Below are 24,450 nucleotides of genomic sequence, written 5' to 3'. Positions count from 1 at the left end.
ACGGGTTCCAGCAGTGCAGCCTCTCTGTCACTGGTTCTCACAGACTGGGGTTCTCTGGGTGGAGCAGGCTGGCACTTCAGTTGAACCCAAAGAACTTTCTTTTTTGCTTCCTCCTTTTTCTGATCATGTTCTTTCACACGTTTCAGGAAGCTATCTCGGCTGGTGGAGTAATTCCTGTGCTCAGTGTGTACCTTAACTCTCTTGGCAAGAATCTTGCCTTTATCTTGTTTGTTTCCGACAATGCCAGCTGCACGCTGTGTACATTGTAGGCGCTTCCCGTTTGTCATGGGGACACTGGTGTTCCTTGTTAAATGGTCCCCTTCCCTTTACATCTGCAGCAACCCCCTTCTGGTAGGTTCGGGTGAAGATGTGGCCAAAGGAGCAGCTCCCCGTTTCTAAAAGGCCTGGAGAGCATACAACAGGAGCCTCTCCTCCCCACTTTTTGTTGGTCACTCTGGTGAGTTACTGGAAGGTGGTGGCTCAGAAAGAGAGGCACAGCCTACTTTTCATAGGAGCATTCCTTCCTCTGGTCCACAGGCCCCCAGCCAGGCTGAGGATCAGATGATTAATGGTACACAGGTTTATTTTTAAATATTTGTTTATTTGACTGCACCAGGTCTTCGTGGTAGCCTGTGGGATCTAGTTTCCTGACCGAGGAACGAATTTGGGTCCCCTGCACTGGGAGTGCAGAGTCTTAGCCACTAAAGTCCCAGTACATAGGTTTTTGAATATTAAAATGGGATGCATTTTACTTCAGATAAGTTGCTGTTGTTCAGTTGCTAAGCTGGGTCTGACTCTTTGTGATCCGGTGGACTGTAGCATTCCGGGCTTCCCTGTCCTTCACTATCTCCTGGAGTTTGCTCAGACTCATGTCCATTGCGTCAATGATGCTATCTAACCACCTCATCCACTGTCACCCCCTTCTCCTCCTGCCCTCAATCTTTCCCACTATCAGGGTCTCTTCCAATGAATCGGCTCTTTGCATCAGGTGGCCAAAGTATTGGAGCTTCAGCATCAGTCCTTCCAATGAATATTCAGGGTTGATTTCCTTTAGGATTGACTGGTTTGATTTCCTTGCTGTCTGAAGGACTCTTTGCTTTCTCCTGCTAATCCGGCAGGATTGATCATTAATGATTCTCATCACCACTGATCATCTTGATGCCTTATCACTTATGCTGCTTCTTCTTCTCTCTGCTCTCCAGAGAAACACTTTCTGTTTTCTGTCTTTGGCAAAGAAAACCTCCCTCAAACAGAAGAGGTCTGTCTGTCCACGTCTCTTTTTCTTCAAAAGAAGTCCATCACTTTCAGTGGTTCCTGGGAAGAGGTGGTCCTCAGACCCCTCATACCTGCTCGTCTGCTAGTGAATGGACCGCAGAGTATCCATGTTCCTGGTAGATCTCATTTCAGGTTTGAGGAAGGCCCCTGGGCTGGTTAAACCCCTGAGATGGTGTAGAGGGGTCCTGACCCAGTTAATGTGTTTGTTGGTGCAGCTTGAGGGCCATGGCTGTTCTGGCAGTCTCATCTGTCCTGTGGCTTGGCCTGAGCCTGGAGTTGAAAACCCTTAGATTTTTTCACGTGAAAAATTACCAGTTTGTTTATGTGCATCTGATTTACCTCTTGTCTAAATGCAGAATATCTGCAGAATTCAGTCTTACTGCTTTTGACTCAGCAATCGTATCCTTTGAGAAAATTTTAACTTTCCTGTCTTCTTTTAGGTCTTCCCTTCAGTTTCATGTACAGCACACACCTGGTCAGCAAACTACTGTTTTGTTTTACTTGTTTATATTTTAGCAAGACATTCTTGTTGTTTTTTAATGTTGACATCCCAAGGACTGTGCCCTGTAGATGCCCTAAGCACCTGTGGCCCCGGTCTGCGCTATGCTCCGCCTCTGGGATGTCAGGCCCCCAGCCGCAGGAAGCAGGGGAAGGGGAGGTGCACTGTATCACTCCAGGCCCAGGCAGAGGCCCAGCTCTGCCACGGCCGTGGACAGTGACAATCTCTGCCTCCCAGGCCAGGAACATCTGAGTAATCTTTGACTCACATCTGTTCTGTCTCCTCTTGCCTAATCCTGCCTGGTCTTCATTAAAAATATCTCCTTCCTTTTCTGTTGTTCGCTGGTTTCTCTGCACATTCCTGAGACCACGGGGTGCGGGCACCTTGCTTGTGCTGGAGATGGTCTCACTGACAGACTCCCTGTATGTTCATCAAGCAATTCCCAGAGCGGTGACAGGCCCTGAGCCCTGCCTGGGGGTGTCGCTTGGCTGAGCCCTGACAGGAGGGGTAGGACTTGATCAGGCCAGTCGCTGGAGGACTCGCATTTGAAGCAGAGGAGAAAGAGAAAGCAAGTTCCCCGGGTCAGCACAGGGCTGTGAGTAGGGGCTTGGCGAGCTGGCTGTGGCTGCCAAGTTGAGGTGGGCGGCCAGACTTCCTCCTGAGGAAGGGCTCGCATTCGATGGCGCCAGGACCACAATTGTGTTTCAGGGTGTTCAGTGAAGATGTGATTAGCAAACTCTGGAGGCCCAGAGGCGGCAGGAGAAGCCAGGGCTCAGGGCCCCACAGAGCCTAAGGAAAGTGGGAGACTCAGGGTCTACTGAGGGTGAGTGGATGGGGGCTGGGTGGGGGAGTTGAGGGGTGACGGTGCCTTGGAAGGCGTGTTCCTCGGTGGCAAACATGTGAGCGGCAGGTCTGCGGGGCGCAGGGGATGAGGATTTGGTTCTGGAGGGCGCTGGTTCTTTGTGGGAGGGAGGTGGGTGACTGAGAAGCCAGCTTCACACTCCCGTCTCCTCCAGTCCGCAGTCCCTCCTGTGATGCCCAGACCCTCTGCCCCCTGTCCCTGCCTCCTGTCCAGTCCTGTAGGTGGACTGGGCATCTGCCCCAGAGAACCTTCTAGGGGGTGTGAGTCCCTTCCATTCCCGGGACCAGCGCTGTCATGAGTTCAGCAAGTTTCCATCTTGGTCGCTGTTAGGTGCGTGTGTGGGAGTGGCAGGTAGGAACCGCCCAAGGGAGCCCAGGGGCAGTCAAACCACTGCCCAGGACTCCAGAAGGCAGGCTCTGAGCCCGGGGCCTCCCATGAAGCCAGGCCTAGTATTTTGCCCTGATCGCGCCCCCATCACCAAAATTAATAATCCCTTCTGTGCTCTGGGGGCTGCGTGGGTGCTGGGGGGTAACGTGACAATGCATATTAATGTCAGGCCATGTCTATGGAGCAGGGCATCTACGGGCTCTACACATTTTAATGTAAACTTCCCAGCAACCCTATGAGTCAGCTACTATTTGGTTCCCATTTTACAGATGAGAAAACTAAGGCATGGAGAGGTTAGTGAGTTGACTAAGGTGGTACAAGAGGTGAACCCCAAGTTCAAGTGCCCCCACTGTGAGCCGCCCGCTGCCCACTCCTCCCCCACCTTCCGCAAGGCTCTCTGCCTTGGTCCACTCTCACCCAAAGTGTCACATGCCACGTTCTTTCCAGGCAGGGTGTTCTTATTTTTAATCCTTAGTCTTAATCCTGCTCCTCCTGCTTCTGCCCTCCCGAGGTTATCTTTGTTCATGGTCCCACGTGAATGGGGGAGGACACCTTCCTCTTCCTGGCTCCGCCCCTTTCTCCAGGCCCACCACCACTGTCCCCACCTTGGGACAGACCCTCATCATTTCCACTAGCCCCCTCCCCTAGGCTCCCCTATCCTTACAGCTGTGGCAATGAATGCTTGTCCCAAAGTGGGGATCTGACCACAGCATCCATTCCTGGGAGCCCCTCCTGGCTCCACATTGGCTGGGGGATAAAATCTGCACTCTGGAGTGTGAGGTCCAGAGTCCCTCCTGTGTTGCCCCTCCCTCCCCAGGGCTCCAGCTCTTGCCCCACCTGCACAGGCCCCTCTATCAGCGCTTCCCAGAGGGCCAGTACCCTGGCAGATCTGGCCCTTGATAAAGTGTTCAGCAGTCAGCAAGAAAGCAAGAAAATCAAAGGACGGTGAGATACAGAAAATCGATCAGGACACATCGGCCAAGTTGCCAGCTGCCCTATCTTGGTCACAGTATCTTATATTCTAAGTGTTCTTCTATCTTTTATTTTTTAATAGTTCAAATACTTCTCTCATAAATCAGTGCTGGGAGAAAAAAGATGACTTTTTTTTTAATGTCCTCATGGGGCAAACTACACGTTTGCCACTGTAGTCAGATTCCTTTCATATGCTGACAGTTCAAGGGCTGACAGAAGCTTGCCCCACTGGCACGTCAAGCAGACCCTGATCCTTGGGCTCCTGAGTCTTTCCTACTATTCTTTCCTTTCGTCTGCAATGCTTACGGTCCCCAGAGTTGGTTATCACCACTGTCCCCCAAGGCTGGACCTTCCTTCCCCCAAAGCAGGTCTGCAGTGCCATCATCACATCTGCATTTCCAGAGCCTGCTGCGGGCCCAGCCACCCACGCACTTGGCTGGTTCGCTGAGCGGTTGAGTGTATGGTGGTGAGGGGCTGTGGGTGGGTGTGCCCAGGCGCCCACTGGCCTCAGCTGTCAGGCCGGGGCATGGCCAGCTCTCTCCTGCTCGGACGGCCCTACTGGGTGCCAGAGACTCTTCCCCAACCCCAGTGGGGCCCAGCTTGGAGCTCAGAATCCTAACGGACCTTAACTCACTGTCCCCAGAGGGGCCAGGAAACTAGGTAAAACCGCCCATGCCCTGAAGCCTGGAGATCATCTCTCCTGGAAGCCTGGGGACTCAGGTCAGACAGAAGACAGAGGTGGAGGGGAGAGGGAGAGGTTGAGTGAGAAGCTGAGAGAGAGACTCAGAGGGAAACACAAGGCCTGAAGTGGCAGCAGAGAGGGCAACATGGGGAGCCACAGAGACGGGGGCTGGGAGGACAGCTGCCATCAGAACGGTGTGCAGGTGGCGCCTGGAACCAGAGTCTGGCCAGCCTCCTGCTGGGCGGTGTGCCTGCACCTTGACATACCCAGGGCCCCCTAAGGGCCTCCAGCCCCACTGCCAGCCCCAGCAGCAACCTGCACCCGGCCTGGTCTCCATGTCCCTCCCCTGGGACCCTTCTATAAACAAATGCCCCAGAAGGCATCAAAGGTGGGTAAGAGGAGGGGTTCCTAGGGGAGAAAACGACACCTTGGAGTAGTTTCCCTGCTTTAGGAGACATTGAGCAGATGTCTCCAGAGGGCCTTTCATGAAGACATCAAGCACAAAGTCTGTGGAGGAAGAGAGGCAGTGGCCTTCTGTGGCTGGGCAAAGGCCCCCTCAGGTCACCTCCCTGGACAGTGGGGTGGGTAGGTTGACCAATGTGCGTAAGAGGAAGAAAGAACCTGAGCTGATTCCCTTTTATCTTAGCAGAACTTCTGTGATGGTTAGCCAGCCAGGGAGACACCTCTCCATGGAGGAACCTGGATGGGGCAGGCCCAGTGGGAACCAGTCATCTTGGGGGGGTGGTGGTTGGAGAAGCTAGTGCTGTTCACTGCACATGACTGCCACTGACCTGGCCACCGGGATGCTGTGGGGATGCCACGTGGGCAGGAAGCAGAGCACAGGGTCTCTAAAGGGCTTAGAAGCTGGGCTCACTGGCATGGTCCCATCGGTCTTGACTCCTTGGACAAGTGAAGCCAGGGCTGAGCCCCGGGCCAAATTAAGCTTTCTGAGGTGCCTGTGTTTATCAGATGAAGACAGGCCCATGGAAGGTGAGAAAAACTCAACACGGATGAGAGCACTCAAAGTCACATCCGTTTAGACTTGACCTTGCCTTCCAAGCTGTGAAGGGCACAATGGACAAAGGGATGTCAGGAGGGCAATGACTTCGAGTCTCGTTGCCTTCCTACAGCCTTGGTCCATGGGACCTGAGAGATGGCCCTCAGGGTCATCACTCATGGGCCCTGGAGCTTTGGGGTGAGCTCCCCAGAAGACCTGAGCTACTGGTTACTGAAGGAGCAGGAAGGCCCGGCTCTGGCCCCTGGGATCCCTTCAAGAGCAGGAGGTATGAGTGCCCCACAGGGGGCCATGAGGCAAGAGACGAGGGCCCTGGTTCTCCCTGGCACCTGCCTACCTCTGAGGGTCTCCCACTGGCTGGGAGGGATCCGAGGAATGTGGCTTCTTAGGTGAGGGAATTTCTGAGCTAAGGTCAGTCAGTCAGTCAGTTCAGTCACGCAGTTGTGTCCGACTCTGCGACCCCATGGACTGCAGCACGCCAAGCTTCCCTGTCCATCATCAACTCTTGGAGCTTGCTCAAACTCATATCCATTGAGTCGGTGATGCCATCCAACCATCTCATCCTCTGTTGTCCCCTTCTCCTCCTGCCTTCAATCTTTCCCAGCATCAGGGTGTTTTCCATTGAGTCAGTTCTTCTCATCAGGTGGCTAAAGTATTGGAGTTTCAGCTTCAGCATCAGTTCTTCCAATGAATATTCAGGACTGATTTTCCTTAGGATGGACTGATTTGATCTCCTTGCAGTCCAAGAGCTAAGGTCAAGGTACCTTCTAATCTAATCTGCTCTCATATCAAGGACCTGAGAGGAGCACCACTCCTATCAGCTGGCCTGATAAGAGCACTCAGGCAGGAGGTGATGGTCCAGGTCAAGAGAAGTAAAAAGGATGAGGGGAGGGGCAGGGCAGAGAAACCTCTGACTCAGGACAAGCAGGCGGCTAACTTGCTCTGACCATGGAAGAGCCACCAGCCACGGTGCGTCGTCAGGGATGACGCCTGGTCTGTCCGCCCCTTCCTTCTGCTCCTTGGGGATCAGTTGCGTCTTGCCCTGGAAGCAGGTTGTCACAGAGCCACAGCTGGGATCACTGCCTGAGCCTCTGCCCATCTCAGGGCATCCTCCTGACTGTGGCCTGGACACCTTGCACTTTCGACTCAAAGGCCTCCACATCCTCACCACCCTCCTGGCGTGAGGAGCTCGGCTGGGCACCTGGGGCTGTGGGCCAGAGCTGCAGCAGCTTAAGGAGCCAAGATGAGTGCTCGGCTGTCACAAGCTCTGAACAAAGTGCAGGAGGCCCAGTCCTGCAGTTTATGGCTGGTTAGCGGAGGTGATTAGATGGCTGTCATTATCGGTAGCTCATACCTTCCTCCTCCTGTCTCTGCTGACACCACTCCAGCTTTGGCCAGTCCTCACCCCCGCCTTACACCCTTGCTCTCCTGGGTCTTTCTATTTTAAAAATATTTATTTGGCTGCGCCAGGTCTTGGTTGCGGCATGTGGGATCTAGTTCCCTGACCAGGGATGGAACCCAGACCCCTGCATTGGTAGCGCAGAGTCTCAGCCACTGGACCACCAGGGAAGTCCTTCCTGTGTCTCTCCTGCTCTCCACAATGCACCTCGCACTCCCAGAGCGGGTCTTCAGTGTCTGCTGACTGACTCAACGACTGGCGGGCCCTGGGAGCGCAGTGCGGAGGTGCGACTGACGGCACAGCTGGGACACATGCTCGCTTGCAGTTCCACGATGGGGGGCGGGGGGTGCTGATCTGAGTGGGGGTCATGCTGGGGCTGGGGCTGCTGTGCCACCAGCCACAGGTAAACATGGGCTGGGCCGGGGGAGCTTAGTGGTGCCCTAATGACCGGGAGGGACGCTTGGATTCTCCAGATGACATGTTCAGATGACAGACGCGGTCAGTGCCCAGACACAACCCCGGAACCTCGGGTGGGGGTCTCTGCCACACGCCTCACATCGTCAACCTCTACCCTCTAAGTGACCTGATGCCTCCTTTCTCCTCTGTTTGCATACGTGGCTGACATCGCCTGTGCTGGGGTATGAGGAGGGCCAGGGCAGGGGGGAGGCAGGATCAAGGCAACCTGATCGTTCCGTCCTGGGCCTCTACCCTTCTTCCCACACGTTCCCTTGGCTGGAGTCACTTCCCCGGGCCTTCCCTCCACCCTTACTTCTCTCTCCTCTGAGAGCCTTTGCCAGCACCCCTTTATGATAGCCCTCCCTGCCGGGGCACTCCACCCCCTTCCCCTGCCTAATATTCTTCCTATCACCTGTTACTACATGCAATTATGTTTCTCTCTGTGTGTGTCGTTCGCTTATCTTTTAATTATCTGTCTCCCCCACTTCATGTAAGTTTCATGAAAGCAGGGACCATGTTTGTCTTATGGATTATTGTCTGTCTGGGGCCTGGAACAATGTAAGGCATAAGTGGGCACCCAACAAACTTTTGTTGAAAGAAAGGAAGGAAAAATGGTCTTCGTCCTGATCTTCACCCCTCGCACCCCAAGCGCTGCACAGATCACACAGAGGCTGGGAAAACCCACCCCTTCCACCGCCTCCCACTTTGGGGGCCCAGCACTGGCCGATTGGCTGTGCCTCTCACATCCTGTTTGCTCTGGGCGGCAGAAATGAAAGTTGGCCTGACTGTCCCAGTTCTCATGGCTTTTCCATTCATTCTGCGGTATTCTCTTGGCTCATGGACAGGTTACTCTTGTTTATCTCAGTCTTGTTTTTCCAGACTGGACCAACTTCGGGGTCAACCCGGGACCCATAGCCCATGACGTCCCTCAGCTCCCTCCCCTCGCCCTCCAGAGGCCCCAGGTGACTCACTGCCTTGGTTGGAAGCTTTGCAGTTTCCCCTGCCTCAGCGCTGCCGCTCAGCCACCATCACTGCGGCCCTGCTGGATGCCTGGCTGCTCACTTTCTGGCCACCCCTGCTTCTAGGGGCTGGAAGAGAGGATTTCCCTGCTGAGTGATCATCGTTCCGTTCAAAACTCATCGAAGTAGCCATGTCCTTTCAGAGTCAGATCAGTTTTCTCTCCAGGAATTCGGGGCAAGTTCTCCAGGAAGCAGGTCTGATGATGCCGCCCCTGCCTGGAGGCCGCTCTGCTAAAGGGTGTGCCCTTTGACCATGTGCCACCTGAGCACCAGGCCTACCTCCCAGAGCTTGCATGGGGTTTGGATCTGGCGTGCGGACCCCTGATCCCTACTCCGGCAGTGCTGGTGGGCCTGCCTTTTGGGGGCGCTCCTGCTCGCTCCCTGCTGTCCCTTTCCCAGGTTAACCCCTGCTTGCCCTGCGGCTCTGACACTATGCCGTGTCCCAGAAGCCTCTGTGACCCTTGCCATCTGGGTGAAGTGCCCTTTCTCTGCACTGTGAGGGCCTGAAGAGAACAGTGCTGTGCCCGTCTTGCTCATTCTTACATCCCAATGTCACCTGGCACGTTGAAGGCACTTGATGAAAACTGTAGAGTGAACAGATTGTGCGTGTTTGCCTCTTACAGTGACTTAGAGCTGGGGAACCCATCTCCACGGCCTTTGACTTGGTATTCTCTGCAGCCGAAGGTCAAGGCCGCTGCCAAGGCACGTGCTGAAGAGGAGGTGACTGGTGTCTCAGCCCGCTGGGGGCAGGGATGCTTTGTTGGCGGGGGCGGGGGCGGGGTGGGCACTGCTGGAGGCCCCTCTGTCCTTCCCATGCAGGAGCAAGGGTAGGGCTGCCAGATAAAATATAGGATAGCCAGGTAGATTTGAATTTTGGATAAACAGCTAATACATTTTTAGTATATGTATGTCATATGTGGTGGTGGTGGTGGTGTGAGTCACTCAGTCGTGTCCCACTCTTTGCCACCCCATGGATTGTAGCCCTCCAGCCTCCCCTGTCCATGGGATTCTCCAGGCAAGAATACTATAGTGGGTTGCCATTTCCTTCTCCAATGTCATATGTGGGACATACTCGTGCCAAAAAAATTTTTTTTAATTAAATTTAAATTTAACAGGGCACCCTGGGGGTGTTTTCCTTCTAAGTCTGGGAACCCTAGCAAGGCAGATGTGACCCACCAGCTGCTAGGGGATCTGAACTACTTTTATAAAGTGCATTCTGCTCAGTCTGGGTTCTTCCTGCTCTTTGAATGCTTTTGGCCAGAGAACAGGGAACGCTCAAGGCGTGGTTTCCAGGGCTGTCACTAGCACATTTAACCCAGTGCATCTCCCTGCATCTCAGTCCTTGACCCCAGGTATTGGACTCTGACTCCAGCTACTGGACTGGGTGGTCAGGGAAGGCCTTTCTGAGGAGGGGATGTTTGAGCTGAGATTTGAAGGAATAAGCCAAGTGATGATTGGGGAAGAACATTCTGGAGAGTGGCCCGTGAACTTGTTGAGTCTGAGGACCACAGAGGTTAGTGTAGTGTAGTGAGCGTAGGAAGGGAGGGTTTGCATGGGGAAACCTTGGCCCACATCCTTGGTCCCCAAGAAGGGGTTTAAGGCTGTGCCCCTTGCCGGTCACCACCCCCCAACTGCAGGGTGGATGCTTCTCTGGCCTCCCAGGCTGAGGGCCTCAGCAGCAGGGACGGGGGAGGAAGCGAGTGAGTATCCATCCCCCGGGCTCAGGGATACTGGCAGCAGTGGCAAGGCCACGCGGCCCTGCTGCTTGACCGCATTGCGGTGGCATCGTCTGCTCTTTAAAGGGGTGGAGACATGCGTCCTTCAAGCTGAGTCCCTGTGTGACTGGCCCCTGTGGAGGCAAGCTGCCTCGCTCAGAGAGCCACCTCCACCCCCTCCTGAGAGCTCTGCTGGGGGCCAGGTGCTCTCCCCTCTAGGGGGAAGTGCTGCTGCTCAGGCCACAGGGCCGTGGGGGGATGGGGAGACCTCCCTCCCACCTCAGCAACTCTCCCCTGGCTCACAAGGGGCTTCCAGCCCTACACTAGGATGCTCAAATCAGGTCCCCAGTGAGGCTCTGCTCCTCTCTGCAGCCCTGTCCACCTCAGTCCTCCTCCTCCAAACCCAAACACACAGGCCAAACAATGCGAAATGGCTTGTTTCCAAGGACACAACTCACAAGGTACTTGTACTTGTGGCCTGCTGTTTGCCTGTTGGCATGTGAAGGAAGCTGTTTCTTAATTTAAAATGTCCATGAATTCCCTCTGGCTGGAGCGCTACCCCAACAAAACTTCTGTTCATGGCAGGTTTAAGCTTGGTCACTCAGAGGGGGTGGGCCCAGCTGTGTTTGCCCCATCAGAAGGTGTGCCCAGGGCAACAGGCACACTTAGGTCTTGCCATGGCTTGAGAGCATATTCTGTCTATAAGGAGGCACTGGATCCCCACGGCCACCTTGGCCAGGCCCATGGGGAGCCCACAGTGCTGGGGTGGGGGGTGGGGGTGGTGTCCCTTTGCTGAGGCTCTTTGAGGTCTCTACAGGAGGAAACCCCACTTCACTACTACCTCCAGGCCCTTGGTGAGTCGTGCCAGGCATCCGACAGGAAAGAACCTTTTGTTCTGAGCTTGTAGAAAGTCTGAGCTGGACTTGTTATCTACTCTCAGTGCTTCCTGGATAGGGGGGCCTGGACGGGGCTGCGCTAGGGGCTGGCTCCCTGTCTCGGCAGTGGTTCCTTCCTCTCTTAGCCACTGCGGCTGGGGAGGCTGCAGTGGCAAGGTCTAGGCCTTTGTGAAAGGCTGGTGAGAGCTGATATTTATCTTTAGGCTGCTGATGGGGGAGGTGGGTGTATGGGTGTGAGTGGGTGGTAGGTGGCACAGTCTGGGAAAGGTCCCTGGCTTGGGAAAAGGGGGCACATCACCTAGTGTGTGTCTGTGTGCACGTGTGTGTGTGTACGTGTTGGGGTGTGTGTGCTGCAGAACTGAGGAGGCAGTGAATCCAGCCTCCCTGCAGAGTGACACCTCCACCTTCCAGGTTGCGAGGGAGGGCGAGTCCCCCGGGGTTGCGGGAGCGCCGAGGAGGGCCAAGCCCTGGGCCACGTCTGACACCTAGTGGCCACCTGAGCCCGGGGCGGGGCGAGGGATGAAGGTGGGAGGGAAAGGAAGGGCGTGGAGCCAGGGAATCTGGAAGCGCGGAGACCAGGCCGGAGGAGGGTGGCCGTTCACCGGTACTCCCCCTCCCGTCTTGCCCCGGGTCGCGCCTCGGCGGACCAGGCAGCCCACCCCCACTCAGCGTCGCCCGCGGCCTCCGAGTCCGGCCTAGACTAGGCGGCCCCCGCACCCGCGGGGCAGCAGAGCCCCGTACGCCCCCGAACGCGGTGGACCCCGGAAGCCAGGTCGTGAGGCCCGCATTCGAAGGTTACCCGAGCTTGGGTCCGGAGGCCGGGTCGCTGTAGCCGCGGGTCTCGTGCCGCAGCCCCTATCACGCTGGGGTCAAGGTTCGGGCCTGGTGGGGCCCCGAAGCCAGACCAGGCACCATGGGGAACCCGGCCCAGCCAAGGGTACGCGGACCCGCCGGGGCACTTCCGGCCCCCGCGCCCCCCGCACGCCGCGTCGCCGGCCTGGCCGCCAACCCGTCGCCGCCGCCCGGTTGCCATGACGACGTGGTAGCGCGGCCGGCAGAACCGGCGGGGCAGCCCGGGCGCGGCGCGGGCGGCTCGTGGGCCAGTCGGCGGCGCGGCGCGGAGCAGCGAGGACGAGGTCCGGGTCAGACGTCCGGCCAGGTAGGCGGCCCGGGCCGGAGGGGGCGAGCCGAGCCCCGGCGGGGAGTGGGGAGGAGGCCCGGCTGTATGCCGGGGCACCATGGGTTTAGGGGTGCCGGGCCTGGGGCGGGACCGCACCCGCGCCGGAACAGGCCAGGATCCCGGCGCCGCAGCCAGTCTTTCTCCTGTCCTCTCCTGCCGCCAATCTGACTCACTGCACCTGCTTTCCCTGGGCTCGGGGCCCGGAGCCTGGCCCGACAGTAAAGAGCTCGACGCGCTAGCTGTCGGCCGTTGGCCCCGGCCTGCCTCTGCGCCTCGTCTCTTTGGAAGTTAGAACGGAGCGGCAGGGAACCGCAAGTTTATGTGTCGATGCACGGTTAATGTTTTGCCATATTCCAGAGACCAGGCAGGGTAGAAGTGCAGCAACCGACATTTGCCACACCTGAAACGGAGCTGCCGAACTGCTTCTAGTGGCCAGGCCTCCCTCCCTCTGCCTCTTTCCTTTGGGGTGAGGTGTCTAGCTAGGAGGTCCCTTCCTCATTCTTCTGGAACACCCCCGGCCTCTTGGTGGGCGAGGAGTCTCCCCTTTGGGAAATCCTTTCCCCTCGGGTTGGCCGTGGTAGGCCCTGAACTGTGGGTACAGGGGTTGGAGAATTAAGAGGGGGAAGGGATCTGCTGCTGCCTCTGACACCTGGGTATGGGGGGGCACCCCCCGGTTGTCCTGAACCCCAGGGCACCACAGAGAGGAGGATCCAGGTGGACCCCGAAGTCCCAGCTATATCTTTAGAGGCTGGCACCCCTCACAGGTCTTTCTCCCTTTTGGTTGCCCCTCTCCTCTTTCATGCCACCTTGGCTTTGACAATTTTCTGACTCATTAAATGAAGCTCTATCTTATCTGGGTTCTGTTCCTTCGTTTTCATAGCAAAATCAAATAAAAAACCCACAAAGCTTTGCTACCTTCTCATACATATCTTGATTTCTTCTGTGCAATTGGATTGAGGCAGAAAATGCAGGCAACTTGTAAATGCCAAGGGAGCCGCATACACAGAAAGGGCTGCTACAACCTCCCACCCCGTCCCTGGGCAGGAGGGGCCTCCAGGACCTGAGCGGGGGCTTTGCTTGTCCCACTGCTTCCCTGCCTGCGCCATCTTCCCTTGGGCGGCTTCTAATACAAAGTGGTTCTAATGCTAGAAGACTTTGGTGGAGGAATTCACCCCAGATCCAGGGCTTTCTGCCCAAGTGTGGGGATTCTTGGTAGGCAGAAGGGAGGGTGTGCACTTATTAGAGGGAGTCATGCTGTCTGCTGCCATCTGGCCGTCTACAGCCCCAAACCTCATGTGTCAACAGCTTCTGAACTGTGACTCTTCCTAAGGTGCTGTTAGAAAAAGATTTAGTTTTTGTGAGATTGCTGTTTACCTGAATGCCTACCATGTGGCCGGCAGTGTGCTAGCACTGGTACATACTCTGCTTCATCTTTGCTACAGGCCAGTAAGGTGGATCTCAACACGCCCCTACCTTTTGGAAGAGGAATCAGGCTCATAGAAGGCTCTTGGCTCCCTGTCATGAACAGTGGGGCTGGCTTTGAAATCACATCCATCTGACCAGGGCTGCATTGTGACATTCTCCTTCCTCCATTAAAAAAAAAAAAATAAAGATAATTGTATTTTACAACCACAACAGTATAAAGACAAATATAATCCAGGCTGGATTAAAAAATAAAATATTTTATTCAATCCTAGTTTGTTTTTTCTTATGATTTTAACAGAAATCAACACCTTTTTTTGTGAGTCCCTACAAGTATTGAGAGCCCTGACACTGAGCCCCTGGACCTAATGGAGAACTGGGCTCTGTGTCTGACCTCAAGCTTCCTTCCTGGGGGTTACTTGGGTGCCAGTGGTAAGAGAGTGCCCCATCTAACAGCCCAGCCCTCATTTTGCCTCATCTTTCATCACATTCGAGGATATTCCAAGACAATTGAGTCGTTTACCCCTTGTACCCAAGAAAAGACCTAGCCCCCAACAAAATCTTTTCTAACCCGATTAAAACGCTGCTGCCGATAAGGTCTGCGGCCAGGCCAGGCTCCTGCTTCCAGGCTGTGGACGTGTGTGGTGTCTGGTCCTCATAATGAGATTAGGCCTGGTGGCCTTTCAGTGAAGCCCCCTGGGCTCAGGGAGGGAGAGGGATGCTTGTTGGCACGTTCAAACCCTGCGGCAGCTCCTAGCCCTGGTGGTTCAAGTTAAGTGGGGTCTGACTGCAGGTGTGTGGGGGCAGGTGTGTGACGGTCACAGCCTGAGATTCCAGAAGCTGCCAGAGACCCCAAATCCCCATCCTGTGCTCTGACAGGAAGGAGGGCAGCCGAGTAAGGGTCCACATGAGCTCGCACAGGTGCTTGGTCTGGAGGGCCAGGAAGCCTTTGGGGTGCAGGTGGGCTGCTTCCGGGCCCTTGACGTTGCTGCCTGCATGGTTCTGGGAACACAGGAGGCCACAAAGCTGCCAGTGTTCTGAGGTACCACCATTAGGAAAGAGGGAAGGGTGAGAGAAGGAAGCGCAGGGGTAGGATTCCACGGCATTTGCTTACTAGGGAGTGAATCCTAACTGATTTCAGGGCTAGCAGACTCACCCACCATTTGTGGGTGAGTCGGATTCCAACCAGAGTCCTCGCAGTATCTTCTCTGCACCCCTCGTTGTTGGAAGCAGCCCGTCTGTGCACAGAGATGTGCTGTCAGTTACAATGAACCGCAGAAGTGATGGGCAGCTACGTTGCTGAAGGGGTCTCAGCTCATTTTCCGTGAAGCACAGAACCTGCTCGGAGCTTTGTCTTTTCGGTCTATCTGGATTTTTTTCTCTTAGAGCTTATTGGCTGTGAGGCTCCCCTGCCCGAGGGGGACTGGTCTGGCTCCTTTGTGTTTTCCTGTCATCCCTCATACTCAGGTTTAGAACCACCTTCAGACTGGAAGGTGCGACAAGGGGACTGCTTAGGCTTCGCTGAGTCCGTGGTCATTCTTTATCTCTGACTTCCTCTGGGACACCTCGTTACGGGGGTGAAGTAACCGGGAGAGATGCCTCTGGAGCAGCTGTCATGAAGATCCTGCAGTAATCTGTCCCTGTCGCCTCTTCTCTCTAACCTGCCCGTTTCTACCTGTAGCCTTTTCTCCCCAGAAAGCCCATGGGGGACACCAATGCTTGAAGTAATGGTGGGTGTGAGCTGCCTTATTAGAGTGGGTCCTCGAGGGGGTGAGGCGGGCCCAGGAGGATGGCATGGGAGGGGAGAGGCTGTCCCAGGGCCGTGTTTCCGAGCAGTCAGGTCCTCTGAATCCTGGCTTCAGTGCCGAGGAAGCTTTCCAATCTCGCCTAGTTACTGGCGTTAGAAAGCGCAGAGCCACACCCCTTAGTGGGCATCCCCTGTAGGATGGCCACTCCAGCATGAATCCAGAGTGCCCAGTGGAGTTTAACGCAGGGGCCCTTTACTCTAGAATCTGCCTCTGCTCTGCATCCTGTCTGCAAGGCCCAGGAAGGCGGGGGCCACGTCTCGTCTCTTATGTTCCAGCATCCAACAGTGTGGTACTGCTTTGCAGGCACTTGATAAACAACTGAGTTGAGCAGTTCTTTGCCACGGATGATTTTGGACAAGTCATTTATCCTCTTGTCCAAAATCATCTGCAGCAGAATCCTCTTGGGCTTCTCTGGTGGCTCATACGGTAAAGGATCTGCCCGCAATGTAGGAGACGTGGGTTCGATCCTTGGGTTGGGAAGATCCCCTGGAGAAGGAAATGGCTCCCCACTCCAGTATTCTTGTCTGGAGAATTCCATGGACAGAGGAGCCTGGGGGGCTTTAGTCCTTGGGATCCCAAAGAGTCGGACAAGACTGAGCGACTAACACCTTCACTTTCACTATTTATCCTCTTTGAGTCCCAATTTACTCACGTGTCAAATGGGGGTAATACTCCTGTTACCATCATAGATTATTGTGAAGACTGAAAGAGAGAACTCAGGAAGAGCTGAGTACAGAGCAGGGCTCCCGCCCTTGAGGCACAAAAGCTCACATCTCCAGGCTACCACCTCAGGGTGCAAACAGCACTAGGGTTCGGACTCCTAGGGGACTCAGGAGGTTTTCAGTGAGGACATTAAAGCCACGTTTTGTCATCACACTGTTGCCTCGTGTTTTCAGCACCACCAGGTAAGCCTCCATTTCTCAGCAGCTGCTGGGTGTCCTACAGTTTTTGTTTTTTTTCGGGCACAGCTTGCAGCATGTAGGGTCTTAGTTCCCCAACCAGGGATCAAACCTGCGCCCTCTGCACTGGAAACTTGAAGTCTTAACCACTGACTGCCAGGGAAGTCCCTGTCCTACAATTTAACTCAGCACTGACACTACCTAACTGGAGACAGGGTTAGATCTCAGAGGTTAAGGGCTTAGTCCCACGAGACTGTCCCCTGACCCCATTCAGATGCTAACTGCAAGTCCAGGTAGTCACCGGTGCTGCTGACTAATAGGCTACAGATCAGAGCTTCCCATGACCCCCTTCTCGGGTTCAGTTCATTTGTGGACGTGTTCACCAACCTGGGAGCTCTCCAAACCCTGTCCTTTGGGGGTTCAAGGAGGCTTTGTTATACAGGTCCGACTGATTAAATCATTGGACGTTCGTGGCTGAACCCAATCTCCAGCCCCTCTCTCTCCCCAGAAGTCAAGGGCGGGACTGAAAGTTCCAACCCTCCAGTCACAAGGTTGGTTCCCCTGGTAACCATCCCCCAGTTTTCTAGGGGCTTTATTAACATAGTATAATATTAACATAACAAAAGAAACGTTTAAGGCTTTCTTCACATTGAAAATTCCTAGGGTTTTAGATGCTCTGTTGCATACATTTCTTATTATAAATCAGAGTACCATGGCTAAGAAGAGAACTCCCACTTCTGCCCATCTCATGATGAGACCAGTTGGGAAGGGAAAAAGCTGGCTGTGGCTTGCGTCACAGCCGAGCGGCTCAGGACCCAGGAGTGCTGTTCTCTGCAGCCCTGAGCCCCGCTCTGTCCTCGCTGTCTAATGGGAGGGCAGACTGGCAGGTCAGCTGGGGCAGAGCCCATTCTTTCTGTTCTTCCTAATTCAGAGCTAATCAGATTCTGACTGTGCCCCGGGCTCTCAAGAGGAATCTAATAAAGGAGAGGAGGACAGCATCTCTCTGTTCAGAACAGTTTTCCTGTTGGAGTCGGCGCAAGGGATCAGATCCCAGAGGACACCCAAGGGGGAGGCGGATGCAGTCCCTGCCTGCAGGGAGCTCACAGGGCTCCGCTGCAGAGAGGCCCATGTGGGCTTAGCTCAGGGCAGGACTGGGGTAAGTAAGCCCTAGGCCAGCCTTGGGGACAAAGCGGTGAACAAAATGCCCATTTCAGGTCGTGGGGCAGGAAGCGCAGGGGAGCATGAGGTGGAGGGGTTACCGCCAGGTTGCGCTGTCAGAGCTGTGGCCTGGGAGCACCTCCGCCAGTGGACTTGGTAGGAAAACAGTGGGGGCTGTGGGTGGAAACCCGCATGGCATTAGTTAAGGAGTTGGCATTTGACCATCACGTGTTGGTGGCCCTTTGTGCCTGGAGGGGCAACAAGACTGGGGAGCTGGCTTTGTCCCTGTCCCTGTGGGTCAGGCAGATGAGGGTAGGGAGGGTAGGGAGATGGGGGCAGAAGTTCTAGCCCTGCTGGGTGGCGGCAATAAAGGTGGCTGGGAGGGAAGTGCTGGCGAGGCCTGGGGGAGATGGCCACACTGGCGACCTGGGGGTCAGGAGAGGAATGTGGCTTTGGATGTGTGGACCTTGCAGTGCTTGGGGGATGTCCAGGTAGACGTGTTAGTGGACAGCTAGAAACGGGGTTCAAATCTGGAGGAGAGGCAGACTGGCACTAGGGTTAGCAGTCTCCAGCGTGGGTATTGAGCTGATGATGAGCAAGCGAGAGTTCCTGAAGTGTGGCATCACTGTGTCCAGGGCTTCTGGAAGCAGGCAGTGCTTCGGGAATGTGTTTTGACAGAATGTATCCAAAATCTAAAAAAGAACCTAGCCCTTGCTCAGGATCCCATTTAGGAATTAGGTGTGCAGCGATGATAACCTAGTGTTGTGTAGAAAGCTGGCTAAATATTTAACAACAGGAGGTAAGGGATTGGTTAAAATATGAAACTGTCGTGTAATAAGACAACCATGATGTGGATGTATGTTCACTGACACGAAAAGATGTGCGTGGTCTAGAATTAAGTGAAGAAAGGTTAAAAATTGGTACGGTCATGTTTCTGTAAAAGAAAGTATGAAAAGGATATAAATCAAAACACTGATTACTTGTAATTTCTCTCTTTTGTTTTTTTTTTGCTTATCTGTATTTTACTACAGGGAGTGGGTTATCAACACTGCCTGCCCGGCCCCCACTTTAAAAAATGGTGGCATTGCCAACAGTAGTCCAAGGTGGCCGAGGGAAGTGGGGGTAAAGACGGTCCGCTTACCAGGAGGACACGGCCTGATCGACCAGACGCTAGTTCTCTTGAGCTGCACAGGGTAGAGGGTGAAAAGTGAAAGTGAAAAGTCAGTTGCTCAGTCGCATCCGACTGTTTGCGAGCCCACGGACTGCAGCCTACCAGGCTCCTCTGTCCACAGGGTTCTCCAGGCAAGAATACTGGAGTGGGTAGCCATTTCCTTCTCCAGGGGATCTTCCCCACCCAGGGACTGAACCTAGATTTGCTGGCAGATTCTTTAGTGTCTGAGCCACCAGGAAACCCACTGTGCTCACTATGTATTAGGAGGGATCCCACAATGTGTTAGTCAAACCTCTCTGCTCAGCTGCTGTTCTCTGCCGGTAATAAGGAAGAGGGTGTTTCCAGGGCCACTGGGAGAGGCTGGGGCAGTGCAAGAGGCGAGCCAGGGGAATGGAGCGCTGGGCCCTCTGGGAGCCCTGTCGGAGCCTTTCTGTGGCCATAGGACGCGGGCACCGAGGCTATACTTGCTTATCCACTGCTTCCTCTCCTCCCATCCCCCCTGGCTGCCACTCCCGCCCGAGTGTGGGAAGAACCAGCAGGTTCCGGGTGAAGAGCTGGCACACGGGCCTGTCGGAGCTGGGGCTTGGCTTTGGCGACAACCAGGCCTGGGCAGAGGAGCCAGGAAATGGCTCCCACTGGCCCCTGGGCTTGGCTTCCCCAAGCCCCATTGAGACCTCTCCCCTCCCACCTGCCCCCATTCCTTGTCTGCTGGGTGGGAGCAGTGACACACATGCTCTGGCACCGAATCCTTGTGAGCTACGTTGCAGGGCTTACCTTGCAGGGCTCAGTTCAGGAAGCCTGGCTTGGGAGCAGTGCAGGCCCACCACCCCAGGTGTGGCAGGGAGGAGCAGGCGGAGGCAGGAAGGGAAAGGGCTGCTTGAAGGCTCCTGTCTCCCACGTCCTTTCTGGCAAAGCAGCTCAGAGCACATCCCTCTACTGGCTGCTGCCACGCTGCTGGGGGCTGCTCTGTTGGCAGGACTTCTCTCACCTGGGGCTGGAGCTGAAACAGCAGGCAAAGGGGAGTCAGGCTCCCATTTCTCACCCCAGATGCCCTTTATGGTTCATCTGGAGGAAAAACTCCTGCATCTTCAAGGAATGTGCTCACTTCTCTGTATTTCACCCATGAACCCGACCTGAGAAAACCCAGGGCCTCGTGAAACAAAGCACTGCCGTGGGGCCCTCCTGCTCTCCTCAGAATGTGGAGGACCTTGACTTGCACCCTCACTGCAGGTGGAAGTGCAGCCAGGTGTGGTCCAGTTCTACGGGAAGCCAGGCCCCTCCCGCTGGATGCTTGCTACATGAGCACAGAAGCCGGGGAGCGGGCTGAGAGGGAGGAGGCAGGCGGGCATGGGGCGGATCTTTGGAGGCTGTGAGCCATTCTTCTGAGCTCTTCCATCTTCTCCGCAGTAGCCGCCTCAGCATGGAGGGCCCTGCCAGCCCAGCACGTGCCCCCAGGGCGCTGCCCTACTACGTGGCCTTCTCCCAGCTGCTGGGCCTGATCGTGGTGGCCATGACCGGCGCCTGGCTTGGTATGTACCGAGGCGGCATTGCCTGGGAGAGTGCCCTGCAGTTCAACGTGCACCCCCTCTGCATGATCATAGGCCTGGTCTTCCTGCAGGGAGATGGTGAGTCTCTGGGTGACACCACCTGGGAGCGGGTTTGAGGGACCCTTTCACCCCAGAAGCTGGCTCAGAGCCTGGGGACACTGGGAATCCAAATCAGGGCCCCCTGAAGCTGCTGGGTGGCAACTCCGTTCTGACTTAAAGGTGTGTGTGTGTGTGCTGGGTGGCAACTCCTTTCTGACTTAAAAGTGTGTGTAGATGATGGACTTGGCAGAGCTATAGCTCCTCTCTCTGGGGTAGGATCCAGGCTGTGGTTGGCCATGCACTCTGCCTCAAGGCCAGGAGGCCATGGCCTTCTCCTTCTAGAAACAAGAAAACTGGATCTATCCATTTTTCCTCGAGGTGGTCCTGGTGTCAGCAACCCCTTCAGCAGCAGGATCCTAAGAGGCGTTCCCCAGGCCCCCTGGCCCTGACCACCTCAGCCGGAAGAGGGGAATTCACTTGGGATCACAAGGTTCTGCTTTGAGAACCAGGGGTTTCCCAACCAGGGAGCCCGCTTGCTAAAAGTAGTGAATATGTGATCAGGGTGCTGGACAAACTGAAGACCATCAAAGCTAAGGGGTGAACTCAGAAGTACGTGGCACCTTGGTGTGCCTGTTTGATGAGCCTAAAACAGCCTGGAATACCTGGGGACAGCTGATAAGAAGGTGCAGGGTGGGCGCGCCAGGGCGCAGGAGCCTTGTTTTCTTCCCCCTTCCTGTGGCTGGGGTACCTGGACAAGCCCTAGACTCAGGTCCCCTCTTCAGCCGAGGGCGTGTCTCCTCGCTGCCCTGGCCGGAGGGCTGCGGGCTGGGGTTAGCGCGCTGACCTTCCCTTTCTCTCGGCCCACAAGCCCTGCTGGTTTACCGCGTCTTCAGGAATGAGGCCAAACGCACCACCAAAGTCCTGCACGGGCTGCTGCACGTCTTCGCCTTCGTCATCGCCTTGGTGGGTGAGTTGGGGGTCGGCGCGCCCTTCCTCCACCTCTGCTGACTTGGGGAAGTAGCTGCTTCACTGTCCAGTCCCTGCCCCTCCCCAGCAGCCCCCCAGGTAGGGACACTGGGTGTTGGCAGCCACCGAGCCGGGACTGGAGCCCAGAAGTCCCGGCCAGGCAGGTTTCCCTCGGGTCACCGCATCCCCTCAGTCCCCATCAGCCTTGTCCTCTCTACCCCCGCCTCCCGCCAGGCCTGGTGGCGGTGTTCGAGCACCACAGGAAGAAGGGCTACGCCGACCTGTACAGCCTGCACAGCTGGTGCGGCATCCTGGTCTTCGCGCTCTTCTTTGCGCAGGTGAGTCCTCGCGTCCCCACGGTGGCGGGGAGGGGCAGGGAGCAGGGCCCGAACCGGCTGCGGCCAGGTGTGCGCCCGCAGGTGCGCCCAGGGCGTCCCCGGGCTGCGCGGAGCGGGCGCAGCTCGGTCCCCGGCAGCACCTCGCCTTTCCTCCCAGTGGCTCGTGGGCTTTAGCTTCTTCCTGTTCCCGGGCGCCTCGTTTTCTCTGCGGAGCCGCTACCGCCCGCAGCACGTCTTCTTCGGCGCCGCCATCTTCCTGCTCTCGGTGGCCACCGCCCTGCTGGGCCTGAAGGAGGCGCTGCTGTTCGAGCTCGGGTGAGCGCCCCCTCCCGGCGGCTCTGTGCGGTGCGGCCGAGCAGGGGCTTTTCTCCCGGGGCGGGGCGGGGCGGGGCGGGGTGGGGGGCGGACTCGGGCTTGGGACCCTAGGGCATCTTTCCGGCTGGGGGGAAGGGCACTGGGTTTAAGGGCGACGCCTCAACCCCGCAGGACCAAGTACAGCATGTTCGAGCCCGAGGGCGTCCTGGCCAACGTGCTGGGCCTGCTGCTGGCCACCTTTGCCACGGTCATACTCTACATCCTGACCCGCGCCGACTGGAAGCGGCCCCTCCAGGCGGAAGAGCAAGCGCTCTCCATGGACTTCAAGACGCTGACGGAGGGCGACAGCCCCAGCTCCCAGTGACGGGCGCCCCATCCTGGCCCCTCCTGTTCCGGGGGCCCAGGCAGGTGTCCGTCCCGCAACCGCCGCTGAGGGTCCGGGCAGGGCTGGGCACAGTGGAGGTAGGGGGGGAAGTCCTCTCTGAGCGCAGATTTTTGGGATTCAGGCCCCCTCCGCTTCCCGCTCCTCGCTGCTGCTGCTGTCGTTGTTAGTCCTGAGCACGCGTTCGGCCCCCCCCGCCCCTGTTGCCACCCGACTTCCTCCCCAAGATGGAGCAGCTTTGGGAAAGGCTCTGGGCCTAAATGGGTCCGAGAGTTGGGGGCGCTCCCTTCTCAAGGCCGCAGCGAAGCTGAGACTTGCTTTGTGTGACCCCGAACTCCTGCCAGGAGTCTTGCGGCCCGAAGGACCGGCTCTCTGAAAGGGCCCAGCCTTTGGCAGCGGAGCTAGTGACATTATATGTGAAATATGCTGGTGTCAGGGCCAGGTTCCCCAGGAGAGGGGAGGGACTCCCTGGGACTCTCTGGACCCAGGCTTTGGCACAGCTGCGTTCTGGAGCCTTCCCTTTCTTTAACCCTTTAGCCCCGAGGCGGCTTTGCCTTGGGGGCCGTAGACTTGGGACAGACTTGTCGTGAGCCGCTTCAGAGGGCAGCCCAGAGAAGAGGCTGGAGGTGGGCCTGGGTGGGCGCTGGGCCACCTGCAGGGGCTTCTGTCCCCGCTGGGCCAGGCCTCCGCTCCTGACCCTCAGAGCTCACGGGAGGCTGCTCTGACAAGAGGGCACAGGCCTTTTCTCATTAAACAAAAAGCTGCCACTAGAAAAGGATAAGGTGCCCCCTTTCGATTTCCATGAGGAGGGTTCGGGAGGACAGTCTCCTCTCCTACCTGCGGCCGGTCTTTGCAGGAAATTGGGACCAAGACGGAATCAGATTAACCCCCCCACAACCCTGTGAGTGTGTAACGCTGTTAGCTGAGTGCTGTTTGCCTTCGGTCTAGAGATAACGTGATTAGAGCATTGATCTGCGCTTCTTGGACTTGGCAAATGCTCTCTCCTTGTTTTCCTCATTTTCCGGGCTTTGAGGAACATGACGCAGTTTCAGACAAGACAGAGTCGACTTAAGACATTAATAAAATTTCCAGTTCTGACTACCGTTTTTCAGCAGCTGCCTCTCCCAGCTAAATGCTGCCTTCGAGAAAAGGGGCTCATCTCCTCTAATACTCGGATTCCTACAACTCGGCCTTTGCCGTGGGTCCCGCCTCAGGCGATGCTGCTCCTCAGGGCAGGTGGCGGAGGTGGGCGCCCTCCCCAGCAGGGCTGCCTGCTCCCCACCCCACCCCGTGGCCGCTCCGAGCTCTGCTGCGGCTGGCCACCCCCGCACACCACCGCAAGCCGTTTACACTGTTCTTTGATCGCCTGGTATAGTTGATGTTTACACGTGGGAAAACTCCACCTTAGACAAACGACCAGAGTAGGATTGTGTATCTCTCTTGCCAGAAGGGCACAGAGAGAAACAGAACCTTGGATTTGCAAAGAAAAAAAAAAAAAAGTCTGAACACTGGCCTGTTTGCCAAATCATATGCTGGATAACTAATAAGCCAAAAAGGCACCCCCCTCCCCACCTGCCCCAGCCAAGCTGATCCGTGGTGGCTTGTTTTATTTTGCCTGTGGCCAATCTTCGATGAAGTCCAGTGTAGTGCTGGTACAACAGATGATTCAATAAACGTCTACAGCAGATCTCTGGCCTGTTATCTTCATTTCCTGCGGCAGTAAAAGGAGCCAGCTCTTTCAGCAGATACGTGAAGTTTGCCTACCAGGGTCGAGAGAAACTGCATATCCCCAGGCTGGGCACAGAAAGTAAAGTGACTCATGCCGTTTATCACTTCAGAGCACTACAGGCTCTGAAATGGTCCTCGCTCTGGACCCCAGTGAGGGAGGCTCTTCCAAAGGGTTAGAGAAATTCTGTTCCCAGACAGGGTGTCCAGGAGGGTGGAACCGCAAGAGCCTGATGGGACCTAGGCAAGAAGTTGCCCTGCCTCTTCCATTAACCTTTTTTGTTTTAAAAATGTCTCAAAAAATAAAAATGTCTCTTCATTCC

At 56.0% G+C, this 24,450-nt stretch overlaps 1 protein-coding gene and 1 long non-coding RNA gene across 7 annotated transcripts; one reads left to right on the top strand and one right to left on the bottom strand.

Moving 5' to 3' along the window:
- Positions 1-347: 347 nt before the first annotated feature.
- On the top strand, positions 348-24,089 carry CYB561 (cytochrome b561). 6 transcript variants are annotated; one of them, XM_070390041.1, is made up of 6 exons: positions 348-457; positions 20,223-20,440; positions 21,270-21,368; positions 21,602-21,705; positions 21,863-22,020; positions 22,192-24,089. In XM_070390041.1, the coding sequence occupies exons 2-6, from the start codon at positions 20,236-20,238 to the stop codon at positions 22,382-22,384; spliced, it is 759 nt and encodes a 252-aa protein (XP_070246142.1). In that variant the 5' UTR covers positions 348-457; positions 20,223-20,235; the 3' UTR covers positions 22,385-24,089. The 6 variants fall into 6 exon arrangements, with proteins under 6 accessions (XP_070246142.1, XP_070246139.1, XP_070246141.1 ...); XM_070390038.1 differs by lacking the exon at positions 348-457 and adding an exon at positions 11,227-11,356; XM_070390040.1 differs by lacking the exon at positions 348-457 and adding an exon at positions 11,330-11,396.
- LOC138992122 (uncharacterized) lies at positions 12,414-21,952 on the bottom strand. Its single transcript, XR_011468011.1, has 3 exons — positions 21,649-21,952; positions 19,590-19,815; positions 12,414-18,828 (listed from the first exon to the last, which is right to left on the bottom strand). It is a non-coding gene; the product is annotated as an uncharacterized lncRNA (long non-coding RNA).
- Positions 24,090-24,450: the final 361 nt, after the last annotated feature.

This window comes from Bos mutus, chromosome 19 (assembly GCF_027580195.1).
Source record: "Bos mutus isolate GX-2022 chromosome 19, NWIPB_WYAK_1.1, whole genome shotgun sequence".
In the NCBI taxonomy this organism is placed as follows: Eukaryota; Metazoa; Chordata; class Mammalia; order Artiodactyla; family Bovidae; genus Bos; species Bos mutus.
This window is presented reverse-complemented; position numbering and strand designations above follow the sequence as displayed.

Excerpts from the sequence above, each read along its gene's own strand:
- CYB561 (XM_070390041.1), top strand. The coding sequence starts at position 20,236 with ATGGAGGGCCCTGCCAGCCCAGCACGTGCCCCCAGGGCGCTGCCCTAC. Across the intron at positions 20,441-21,269 it reads GGTCTTCCTGCAGGGAGATG|CCCTGCTGGTTTACCGCGTC; the intron begins GTGAGTCTCTGG and ends TCGGCCCACAAG. Across the intron at positions 22,021-22,191 it reads GCGCTGCTGTTCGAGCTCGG|GACCAAGTACAGCATGTTCG; the intron begins GTGAGCGCCCCC and ends TCAACCCCGCAG.